General features: G+C 33.5%; 2 protein-coding genes across 2 annotated transcripts; both read left to right on the top strand.

Annotated features, from left to right (window-relative positions):
* Positions 1–43: 43 nt before the first annotated feature.
* Positions 44–8,439, top strand: LOC132697134 (zinc finger protein 26-like). Its single transcript, XM_060662426.1, has 14 exons — positions 44–276; positions 329–569; positions 623–875; positions 978–1,219; positions 1,272–1,461; positions 1,517–1,711; positions 2,718–2,953; positions 4,544–4,794; positions 4,860–5,172; positions 5,229–5,378; positions 5,431–5,634; positions 5,687–6,047; positions 7,863–8,098; positions 8,154–8,439. Exons 1-14 carry the CDS (start codon positions 109–111, stop codon positions 8,306–8,308), a joined length of 3,195 nt encoding a protein of 1,064 aa, XP_060518409.1. The 5' UTR covers positions 44–108; the 3' UTR covers positions 8,309–8,439.
* Positions 8,440–9,076: 637 nt separating this feature from the next.
* On the top strand, positions 9,077–10,915 carry LOC132696530 (SUMO-activating enzyme subunit 1). The gene is made up of 5 exons (XM_060661405.1): positions 9,077–9,370; positions 9,421–9,592; positions 9,648–9,904; positions 9,957–10,153; positions 10,486–10,915. Exons 1-5 carry the CDS (start codon positions 9,288–9,290, stop codon positions 10,785–10,787), a joined length of 1,011 nt encoding a protein of 336 aa, XP_060517388.1. The 5' UTR covers positions 9,077–9,287; the 3' UTR covers positions 10,788–10,915.
* The last annotated feature ends 1,606 nt before the right edge of the window (positions 10,916–12,521 follow it).

Below are 12,521 nucleotides of genomic sequence, written 5' to 3'. Positions count from 1 at the left end.
TGAGTAATTGAAACTCAAAAAAAGAAGAAGAGCTCTTCTAACTTTGGTTAGATTGTCCTATGTAGTTTTGGGTGTTTACATATTTATTGTTTTCGTTTGAAAAAAAAAATGGATTTTAAAGTTCACAGCGCTTCTTTTAATTCTGTTTGTAGAATCTGCCTTAAAGCCACCGACAATTTGTCCTCTATTTTTGAAACGATTTTACCTCGCAACAGTCAGAACGACGATGAGAAAAGTACCTTTGCATCCCTATTTGAAAAATACTGTAAAATCAGGGTAATTTCCCAGAATAATGATTGTAACCCGACTGAAATCCGTTGAATTTTAGATTCATCATGATGATTTAAAGCCACAACAAATTTGCGTGGCTTGCAAGTCTTTGGCTCTGCAGTGCTGGGATTTTTTAAAAACTTTTTTATACTCTAACTCTTATCTAGACGAATTATTACTGGAGAACGAAAATAAACCTTTAATAGAAACAATAGAAAAAGTAGAATTGGATCTTTCAGAGTGCTCATTGAGTAATAATGATATGGGATTTGATGACACAAAGACTGAAATTGAATCTAGTTAGTGCTATCATTGTTTTATTCAGCTAATGCTTTATAGAATATATTTTTAGAAAAAAAACGTGCCACTCCACGAAAGCGAGTCCTAACTCAATTTAAAGATGGTGAAAGATTTGTATGTATACTTTGCCAGGAGATGTTTACAGACATTAACATAATCATTGATCATTTGGAAAACAAACATGGGAATGCTAAACAATGCCTCATTTGTGAAAAGAAAATTATTAAAAAGCCACTGTTATGGTATCATATGAGTCAACATTCAAAAAATTCTGTGCAGTGCAAACCATGTCGTCATTACTTTAGGTAAATTCATATGTATCATGAAACGATAAATTTATGAAATTACTAATGTTTTCCAATTTACTTAACACAAGTTTTTGCGCATAATTTTGCTACTACTTTCAGAAGTGAGGAATTGAAACAGGAACATCTAAACAAATATGACCATACAAATCCACTTGTTTGCCACATTTGTGGGAAAAAGTTCGCCTTAAAAGGTCGACGCGATAAGCACATGATAGCGCACTATGGGAAAAATCAGTATCAGTGCAGTGAGTGCGGCGATAGTTTTATATACAAAACTTCCTACATCCGACATTATAGGAAACATTTTGGAAAGGAATTTTTGTGCTATATTTGCGGAAAAGGTGTAGAATCTGAATTGCATCTACCTATGACCTTAACGATTTGTTTTCTTAGAATTTACAACCAATTTTAATGTTCAATTGCACATTAAACGAGAACATGAAGGTCTGAAGCCTGATCGAGCTGCCAGACGCCCTGAGCAGAAGCCCAGAACTTATAAAAAGAGAGTGACCATGATGGAAGAGGTACAATGTGAATACTGTGATGAGATATTACCATCCAAACCCAGCTATATTAGGCACAGGTTTTTTCCTTTTACTCATTGTTTAATATTATCTGTTTAATGTCTAATGTTGCAGACAAAACCATCCTGAATTTTGTGATTACCCATGCAAGCTTTGTAAAGCTCAGTTCACCACCAAAATAGATCTGAAAGAGCATATGACCGTCCATAACAAATTTGCATGCTCCCACTGCAATAAAGGATTTCCATTCAAGTGTATGTTGGATATGCATTATGTCAATCATAAGAATTTAAGCCTCAGCAAATTAAGGTAGCTTAATTTCATATTAAGTAATTGTGTAGACTGCTACTTAACAAAATAAAAGCACCAGATTGTTTGATATGTTAAAAAAACAAGCCAGTTTTCTGAGATTTGAGAATTCAAAGAACAACTTTTATGTAGCAAATATTACTATATTTTTCAAAGAAACATCCACCTGCTATTGTAATACTTTTTATAAAACTTCTGGATTCCTCCTGCGTCGGTTTTTGTTCGCTAGTTCGACTCAACAAAAACCGGCGCAGGAGGAATCCAGAAGTTTTATAAAAAGTAATTATTACTATAATTTTTGTTTCTTAATTTTATAACAGATGAATAAAATCGAAAAATTTTGGAACCCACTAAACGATAGTGATCCATTTTACCACATAATGTGTGTATTTCCCAAACACAACAAATTTAATAATTTTTGTGAAACTTCGTAAAGAGTGCTAATATGATTGTAATGATTTGGTGACACTATCTCCAAAGATATTCAATACAATATCCAGTCAACAACAAACTTACAAATGTTGAACCACTTGCCTTACTTCTGGAAGAAATAAGTTAATAATACACAAACTGTTTTGTGTTACAGATAATTAAGTGTTTAATAATTTAACATATTTTAATTTAAATTCCTTCTCTGTAAATTGCAAAAGATTGTAACACCTATAAAAACAAACATAAATGAAAGCGTCAAAATGGAAAAAACTTCTTATTCCTTATAATACCACACTTTTAATTATAATCCAATTATGAAAAAGAGAATTTTAGAGCTTGTTACTACAGGACCTAAATATAATTTATTGTATTCACAAATTCACAGCAGGTTCGCTTCGCAAAACATGAAGAGCACTCCTCGAGTCTTATTTTCTATGCAATATTATGACGTTATATAATAGATAAATTAATTAACAATATAACAAATTTCCGGAAGATGCTCGAAACATCTGCAATAAGTGTACTCCTCCAATAACACTACTATTCATTTCAATGTACTTCTGTGTTGTTTAAGTTGTTCGATCTGTGAATTACCTCAAAGAAACGCGAAAGATCTCAAGACCCACATGTTGATCCACACAGGGGAAAAGCCCTGCGTTTGTGAGATTTGCGGCAAGTCCTTCAGACAGCCGCCGCATCTTACCATCCATATGTATCAGCATACAGGCAAGAAGCCCCACAAATGCGAAGTGTGTGGCAAATCCTTCACTTTTCGATGTAATATGGTGTCGCATTTACGAATTCACACCGGTAGGTCTGTATTCATTTGTACCCGAAATTGTTATGAATTAATTTTTTTTTAGGAGAAAAACCATTTCCATGTCCCTATTGCGACAAAGCATTTCGTGACAGCACAATATTGCATAAGCACAAAAAGAAGAAACATCCGGCTCTGATGGACAAAGAAAAGAATGACTGATGGATACACAGTGGTTTTCTATTGTTTCACACAGTGTTATCCTATTATTCGTCGTTTGTTAATATTTTTTATGTATTTTCGTCATTATATTTTATTTAATTCTAATTACTCAATTTAGGGTTGAGTGGATAGGTACAGGGAAATTAAAATTAATTTCTCTCTGTGTTTGGGGTCCCGTTCACATTAACGCAATCGAAACAAACAAATTTATTATAAAAAAAACTGCACTAAACTCTTAAGAAACGTGATGTGGATGGTTGCGAAAAATGCAAAACTTAAATAGTTCAACTTAAAACTTTTTTGTTTTAAGTTGAACTATTTTCTAATGCGTAGTAATCGAAATACTTTCCTTACTTTTTGCTTTGTTACCAGGGTGACGCACGTATTGAAATATGTGATATTATGTAGCGTTTGGCATTACCAAGGCGATAGCAGAAAGTATCCAAAATTAAAAAAATTAACTGCCTCCAGGGAGGACCACCTTGACGGTTTGGCAGCACCAAGGCGATAACAGAAATGAACCAAAATTGAAAAAACTCAACCTCCTTCACAGCAACTAATAAGAAAAGTATTTCGATTACTACGGATTATAAAATAGTTATAACTAAAATACTTAACGATTTAGTGTAGTTATTTTTATAGTAAATTTGATGGTTACGATTGCGCTAATGTGTGACAGTACCCTGTGGTCGAGTTCAAATATCAGCTTATAAGTCAAGGTCAAATCTAGTAAAAAATTGATATTTTTTGGGTCGAGATAATGATTCCAGAAGTTCATATCTAAGAAATAATAAAAATTGAAAATGAAAATTACTCTAAGCAAAAAGTTATAAAAAGGACAACCATTAGTTTTACGTTTCAAATAGAAGATATGGGGGTAGTCTATGGTGGTCTAAATATTCATGATTATGGAAATAGGAGAGGATAGTGGGAAGGTTACTAATATAGTGGGTGATATACTACATCCTTCTTCAATCTAAAGATTTTGGTATTAGATTGCAAGACTAAACTATATTATGATACTAGAATAAGAATAACTTAAGAAACTTGTTTGGAGTGATCCAGTCACGGATTTTTAACAAGTCAATTGCAAGCAACACTCTGCTGCGTCAACGTAAGTGCACAACAATTACAACAGTTGCTAATCTAACTAAGATTGGTTCTGCATTGAAAGTGTACAAAGGCGACTATGAGTTCACGCTTCACAAACGTCAACAAACGGCCATGCGCATCACATGCCAAATGTATTTTGCCGTAAATGCTTGTGTGCTTTTTCAGTGGGCGAATAGACTAAAGTAATTGTCCAACACGTAGAATCACGATTCTGTAACCTTTAATATGATCTATGGTTATTTTGGTATTCTATAAAGAAGAAGAGGATAATCAAGTGTGAAGATTTTCTTATCTCTGTTATTTTTAAGTATTTCATGGTGTGCGTTTTGTGTTCCGTCGTTTTGCGAGAAACATGAAACGCATTCAAAAAATGAAAATAGCGACTTTTTCCATTTCCTCGGATTCGGTAGATACGATGTGTCGTGTCTGTTTGGCTGAGGGAGTCGACACTTTAACTTCGATATACGAAGTAAACTTGATGAACAACATGGAAGAAGGTTGTGCTAAAAGTAAGGAAGTGGATTTGGTGAGCCTTTTGCAGGATTATTGCAATATCAAGGTATGACGAGACTGATGAGAGTAACGAATACATGCGAACTCTGTTGATCTTATTTCGTCTTCCAGGTTCACAAAAACGATGGCAAACCGCAAAAGATCTGCGCGGGTTGCATAGATTGGGTTTGCCAGTCCTATAGCTTTTTCTTAACATTTGTACGCTCAAACGATATCTTGAACGAGGTTTTAAAACATCAAAAGAAAAATGATGATGGGACTGTTGATTCCGACATCAAAGATATAGTAGTTACAGACTATGCAGATGTTAATTTGGGATGTGGTTTAGCAGATAATGAGAATGTGGGGATTGTTGAATATGAAGAAATGGAAGATGAAAGTATCATCAAAGATGAAGTGAACAACTCTGGTTCCAGTGATGAAGGTACATGGTTATTTCAAATTGGACAAAGTCACATCTGAAATCAACTTTGTTTTCAGACACGGACCGAGCTGAATTGCTGTCAACTGAAGAAACTTATTTTTTGTGTTCTATTTGCAGTGAGACATTTGAAACAATTCATAAAATTATTGACCACCATTATGAAAGTCATGAAGATGATCCTCGATGCCCCATCTGTCTTTCGGAAGGTAAAATTTATATAATAACAATAATGACAATTTTATAATAATATTTTTTCAGATAATACGGATAATTTGAAGTATCATATCAGTTTGCATTCAAAGAGTCATTCCTCTTGTGTAAGGTGTTTGAAATACTTTAGCTCAAAGGCAGACTTTAAAAGGCACCTATGCCACAAAAAAGTAAGAATTGGTGGGAAATCTAACATGGGTAAAAAGAAGAGTACACCAGCAGGAGAATTCCCTTGCACTATTTGTGGGAAAAGTGGGTGTAAAAAAGTGGTTGTCTATAAAATTTGAATGTTTTTGACTTTTAGAGTATACTACAAAGTTGGCATTGAGAACTCACTCTCATATAGCTCACCAAAACCTGTCCAAGGCCAGTGGGCCACCTGCCGGTTATAAAAAGGGACAGTATGTACAGTGTGATTTCTGCGACAAGGTGATAACCTCCATTCCTGCTTACAAGAATCATCTCAGTATCCATCCAGAATTTACAAACTATGATTGTCGGTTTTGTAACGAAGTGTACTCAACAAGGACTGAGTATCGAGAGCACTTAAATGTTCACAAGAAGTATGAGTGTGAGCATTGTGGGAAAAAATTCATCCTAAAGTGTGATTTTATCGAGCATGAGCAAGGACATATGGATGGCAAAAGCAACCCAGGAAAATTCCAGTTAGTAAAATAATTTTACCTGTCTGATATTAATCCCCATCCATCAATGTTTTTTTTTGTTGCACCTCATAAAGTGTGTTGTCGGCACACATTAAGCATAAAAAATCAATAAAATTACACAAACAGAGCTCACCCTGCAAACAAATATCTTTTTAATTTTTTTTTTCTTTTATGCAAAACCTACAAAATGTTAACATTGTTAAAATATTCGATGAAAGCAACAGTTATAGGCTGAATAGAACCTCTGAACAGTGAAAGGAACTGGTTTAGTGTAGGAAATGAGTGAAGAGGTTGTACATGAAAAGAGAAAATACAAAAATATACTGAAAACAAGCAGCATATAAGTGGCAAAAATTTGAAAATTAGGAACTAAAGTAATGGTGGTAGAGACAATTCGGCTACAATATTTTCTAGACAGAGGTACATCTGAATATACTGGAAGTGGGTGTCAACTTTCTTATTTATATTTATTATTATATATTTTATGCATAATATCCTAGTCTTAACTTTCACCATTTCTGTGATATTTAATATTTCATGTTGAAAATGATATTTGTAGACTGCAAATTTTTCCCATACAGATTCTTTTAAAATTTCGCTCTATTAACTTACCCTGTTGAAAATGATCAATTAATAACATTGAACTGTCAAAATTCATTCTTTTCAAATGGAAACCACATATTTTTAGTCCTATCGTGTTTAGAATTAAAATTTGGGACTACTTTGTATTAGGTTTGGTTAAGTTAACGTTCAGTTAATCTGAGCACGACGTAGAAAAACAAAAGAGTCTCAAAGATACTTGTATATAGTCAGTTGGGATATAGAATAACATATAATTAAAAATAATTATGGCAGGAAGATTCTTTGAATTTGATGATTATTTATGGTGAATGCCACAAAATTTTAACCAGGACATGCGATACCTTGGCGATTCGTTATGCGCAAAAACAGAGAGTATAGAAAATCTCACAAACTTTAAGTCATTCAATCATGCAACGAAATAAGTTTGTTGTTAATAATGCAAATACGAAAATCTTAAAATAGCCATTTTAGACTATTTTGTTACATATCCGGGCGAATCAAAGTCATCAATTCATAGAATCTCAAACAAACTTCCTAACATTTATCTTATTTTTGTTGATATTATTTTTTATATGACAAATAACAACATCTTTGTGACTTTTTTGTTTTTCTACGCCGCGCCAGTGCAGCTGGTCGTCATGGTTTACTCAAGTTAATTGAACGTTAAAAGCGGTCTAAGTGAAAAAAATTAATAAACATCTTGAAAAATATAAATATTCAGAATGTACAACTTTGTTTTCAGACACGCGCCGAGTTGAATTGCTGTCAATTGAAGAAACTTATTTTTTGTGTTTGTGTTTTTGCAATCCTAAGTAGTCCTAATAAAAATAAGTGGTGTACATTTTGAAAAATATTTTTGTCAGTTTTTCAATTTAATTTTAATTGTCAATTTTTAAACATCCTGTATTATTAACAATTACTTTCTAAATTTGTTCTACTGGGTAAGTTAATAGAGTAAAATGTTAATAATTGTTCAGCTTTCAAACATTATTTTTGATGTAAAATGTTAAATATCCCGAAAACACTGAAATTTGGGTGTAGGATATTATACGAAATGTGTGGAATTTTTCGGAAATCCAAAAAAAGCATTAATATATAGGGTGTTCCATTTAAAATAAAATTTTAGCAGGATTGCCTCCGCCATCATTAGTTTAATTCCAAATTTTTGCTGCTTACAATTTTCGTATAGCGGCCCATTTTATTCATTTCATCTACGACCCTATATATTTTTAGGTGCGAAGTATGTGGAGCCGCATTTAAACTAAAATACAGCTTACATGATCATTTGTTGATTCATTCTCAAGCCAAACCACACAAATGTACTATATGCGGGAAGGCGTTCCGTCAGACATCGCATTTAAGAATCCACAGGTACCAGCACAATGTAGTGAAGCCGTTTAAATGCGACATTTGTGATCGTCGTTTTGTGTATAAATGCAACTTAGTGTCGCACATTCGCATACATACAGGTGATTTGTTTGTTGGTCGAGTTCAATCCGACGCCTTATGGAATGTACTTTATAGGTGAAAAACCCTATCCCTGTCCCTATTGCGAGAAATGGTTCAGGGATTCCATAATGTTGCACAAGCATAAAAAGTCCAAACATCCGGAGATGTTGCTGCAGAATGTCGATGTGTCGATCAAGATGGATGAAGGGGACAACATTTCCGACGAATAGACTTAAAATAAGCCCATTTATCATTACTTGATTGTATTTATTTGTTTAAAATATGTGACAGTTATATTTCATTGAATGTCTAGGGTTATGCCAAGAGCCAACAGTATGTTGTATCAATAATAATTTAGTTTGCTGCATTTTGATGTTTTTTTTATTGAGAGGATTACCATTGTTTGCAAGTGACAATGATACTAGTGAAGTCTATGTTGATGTAAGGGATCGCAAATTCACCATTAGTTTTGGGCTCCTTTAAAAAAAATGTTTACTCAACAGTGTATAATGCTCGTTTTAAAACGGAGCTAATCTGAACCGCGTAGCTTAGTCCGTTCGAAACTTCTATTAATATTGTTAGATCAAACAACGATTAAACATGAATTAAACTACTGTAAAATACTTGCTGTTTGGTCCGCGGGTCATTTAAGATTACTAATGTTACTAAGTCAGTCGGTGAACATAGCTTCTGAAGTAAAATCATTAAATAGTAAACATCGACATTTGTCTTTAGTACGGCTATCAAAACCAACAGTAACCAGCATTAACCCAAAAGACTGAGAATATAAATTCTAAATCATTCGTAGCACCATTCGTAAAAATTAGGAAGCAATATTCAGCGGCAGGACAGTTTTCAGTACTCAAAATATCAAATTATTTCAAGAATCGATTTTCCGTTTACTCTACTGACCAAACTGACCAACGCATTGCAACCACAGTATGTTTTCCTTTTTTTTATTTATTTAATTGTTAATCGACTAAATCAACAAATCTTCTGTCCACTTGCATTGGCTTTTGCTGAATCGAACTTACTGAAGTTTCGCTAATCATCCCGTTGGTTTTTTCTTCAGAGCTTAACTGAAATGCAGAAGATTTGTTAATACTACAATAATACTGTTATGCTGTGCCGAAAATGACCTAGCTTGGTGTTCTGTGGTAGTTCCATTTCATCCGGGTTTTAGGTTTTCTTAATAACTGTTGTATAAAAATGAGCGAAAATGAGTTATCGGCTGTAGAAGCCGAGCTCTACGATAGACAAATACGTTTATGGGGCATCGAATCTCAAGAAAGGTTGGTTCCGAAACTTCAACTAATATCTGGTATTAATTACTAACTCTTAGACTCCGAGCCGCTAACGTTTTGCTAATTGGCGTAAGAGGACTAGGATCGGAAATAGCAAAAAATATATTGTTGACTGGTGTAAATTCATTGGTCATTCTCGATGATGGTATTGTTACCGAAGAAGAACAGAACAAGAACTTTCTTTTGAATAGAGGCAGTGAGGGCAAGAAAGTAAGGGCACGGGTTGTCGCTTTGGATACATTTGAGACCATTTTTACTGTTTTAGATTGCGGAAGAGGTGCTTATAAAAGCTCAAGCCTTAAATCCATTAGTGAAATTGTCGGCCGATACTTCTGCACCAGCAGAAAAAGAAGCATTCTTCTTTGAAAGTTTCACCATTATTGTAGCAACAGGCATTAAAACAGATCTCCTTTTCAAAATAGATAGAATATGCCGTGCCAACAAAATAAAACTCATTGCTGGGGATGTTTTTGGTTCATTTGGGTATTCTGTGAATGACTTTCAAGATCATCATTACATTGCGTAAATAATGGGTTAATGAATGTGTTCACTTTAGATACTTTGATTGTTTTAGAGATCAGCCTAAACTGTTAGGCAAAAAACGTGGTCATGATAGTAAAGAAACAAAAGCAGAAAGAGAAATTTTAAAAGTAAAAGGAGAGATTAAGTATCCAGAACTGTATAAAGTTATCATCTTGCCCAACAAAAAGCAAAATGCAGACTGTATTAAGAAATCAAAAAGGAGGAATGAATATTTGTTTCTTATGTTGAGTATGTATTTCTATTCTATTTCTATTTTTAATTTTTCCATAAAAGATTTCATTTACTAGGGAAGAACTTGCAATTGAGTCGTATAAAATTATGTTTTTGAATTTCCTAGAAGAGTGTTTTAATAAATGTAACTCACATATTGGTGTTATATCAGATCTATGAAATTACTGATCCAGAGATGTAAAAAGCCCAACACTTAACTTTTTGACATACACCATTCTAATCTGACTTACAATAACATAGGAGTGTATCAATTTAATATAATCAATTTCAACACTTGCTTTTTGGTGAAACCAAAACAAACTTAATTTCTTCAATTATGATTATTTTAGTTCTCCTTGAATTTCGCAACAGACAGAATAGAGATCCCCGAGTATCCAATCTTGACAAGGATTTAAAACTGCTTCAGGAAATTAAAATCGAAGTACTTGATTTATACCAGGCGGACCATTTAAAGTTGAGCGATCAAGTTTTTGAATTAGTATTTGGGGAAGTTGTACCAGTGTGTGCTGTACTAGGAGGTATCATTGCGCAGGAAGTTATTAAGGCTGTATCACAGAGAGAAATACCAGTCAATAATGTATTTTTATTTGATCCTGTAACTTACTGTGGCAAAGAAGAAACTGTAGCCTAACATGAGCCCCTTAAGTAAAACATTGTATTTATTTTTTCTACCGCATTAAAGTATCCTAATTTCAATTTTTTTTTTAGACAAAAATGTTCTAATTGTATTTCTCATTAATACATTTTTCAACATATTTATTTTTTCTGATTTTTATTTGTGAGTGTGTAGTATTAAGGACGCACAATATATATTGTATTTAAATGTTGACTGGATACTATTGCGTTTACTATAAAAATACAGGCTTTCAAAATGGTAAGTGAAAAACAAACAAACCTTGCTATTTTTACATAATTTATTTTCCTTTTCTTAATAAGTCCTTTTCTTTATATTTCATTTGTATAGTCGTTGAAGTTGTTGGTCATGAATACATTTAGTGGATATTGGTCACAAATATTTAAAAAGGAGTGGTAACAGTTATAAAATTATTGTCTAATATAGAGGCTGCCCTATTATTTGTCCGCTATATACCCGGGTTATTCCGCATCAAAGGCACAAAACAATTCTTATTTTATTTTCGATGACTTTTTCAGAATTGGCAGGTATTAGTTCGTCTTTCAGTCATATATAGCCATCAGATATATAGAGGCCATTTTTGAAGGCAACATCAAAACGTTGGAAAGGTATGCGCGATTTACCAGACACCCTAAGAACCTGCTGAGCGTGCAAGATTCGCACACTCGAAAAAGACCACATGGATTTTACCACAAATTCACGAACCTATAGTCGGTCAAAAAAGTCTCCGTACACATAGTATTTTTTCAGTTTCCTTTTAGTGTTTTTTTTCAGTTACATTTAATGAGAAATATATTTCGGATAAATATCGGCAATCTCATTAAAAGTAATAAAAATAAAATAAAAATCATTTGAAAAACTTTATTTAAACGATAAAAAGTAAGGCACTTTTAGAAGCAAGAAACTATGCCAAATAAGTCTCCACACACTATTATTTCTTATGATAAATTGAAAAGTTTCTTAAAGTCTAATATTTTGTTCAATTGCCATTTGCTTTAATAATGGCATTAAGTCTTTTTGGAAGATTTAAAACAAGCTTTCATGTAACTTCTGACGGTATGTTTTCCCAATCTTCTCTTATCCTATTTTTGAGATCTTCTTTACTCGTAAACTTGATGCTTTTTCACTAGTCGCTTTAATTCTTCACAAAGGTGTTCTATGGAGTTAACATCCGGAGATTGTGATGGCGTATGAAGTTGTTGGCGGACCTTATGGATCATCAAGTGACGTACAAGCGCAGCAGTGTGTTTAGGATCGTTATCATGTTGGAATAAATAACGCCCTTCAAGGTTAAGTTTTTCAACAATTTGGTTTAAATTATTCTTTAGGAGGTTCAAATAACCATGTCGGTCTATGGTTTCGTCAATGAAAGTTAAATTGCCTGTCCTTTTAGCTGACATGCACCCCAACAATAAAACATTACCTCCACCATGCGTCATCGTGAGACGGACATTTTCGATTTTCAGAGCTGTATTTTTTTTCCTCCAAACTTTATTCGGACCATCTGAACCAAAAAGATCTATTTTTGTTTCGTCACTAAAGATGTTTCCCCAAAACTCCCTGGTTTTGTTAATGTGTTCTCGGGCAAATCCCAAACATTTTTTTCGATTTTAATTCGAAATTAATGGTTTCCTTCTGGCAACGCGGCCGTTATGACCTACCTTATGCAAGCAGTTTCTAATCGTTTGAGGGCTAACATTTTTTGAGAACTCTTCCCTGATTTGCTCTGCA

This window comes from Cylas formicarius, unplaced genomic scaffold, assembly GCF_029955315.1.
Source record: "Cylas formicarius isolate icCylForm1 unplaced genomic scaffold, icCylForm1.1 PGA_scaffold_1__22_contigs__length_36826433, whole genome shotgun sequence".
NCBI classification, from domain to species: Eukaryota; Metazoa; Arthropoda; class Insecta; order Coleoptera; family Brentidae; genus Cylas; species Cylas formicarius.
The sequence above is the reverse complement of the archived record's forward strand: the minus strand, read 5'-3'. Positions and strand labels throughout refer to the sequence as shown.

Bases quoted from the DNA above. Each gene is read 5' to 3' on its own strand.
- LOC132696530 (XM_060661405.1), top strand. From the start codon at position 9,288: ATGAGCGAAAATGAGTTATCGGCTGTAGAAGCCGAGCTCTACGATAGA. The intron at 9,371-9,420 runs GTTGGTTCCGAA...ACTAACTCTTAG, and splicing joins GGCATCGAATCTCAAGAAAG to ACTCCGAGCCGCTAACGTTT. The intron at 10,154-10,485 runs GTATGTATTTCT...TGATTATTTTAG, and splicing joins ATATTTGTTTCTTATGTTGA to TTCTCCTTGAATTTCGCAAC.
- LOC132697134 (XM_060662426.1), top strand. From the start codon at position 109: ATGGATTTTAAAGTTCACAGCGCTTCTTTTAATTCTGTTTGTAGAATC. The intron at 876-977 runs GTAAATTCATAT...TACTACTTTCAG, and splicing joins CCATGTCGTCATTACTTTAG to AAGTGAGGAATTGAAACAGG. The intron at 6,048-7,862 runs GTTAGTAAAATA...ATATATTTTTAG, and splicing joins AGCAACCCAGGAAAATTCCA to GTGCGAAGTATGTGGAGCCG.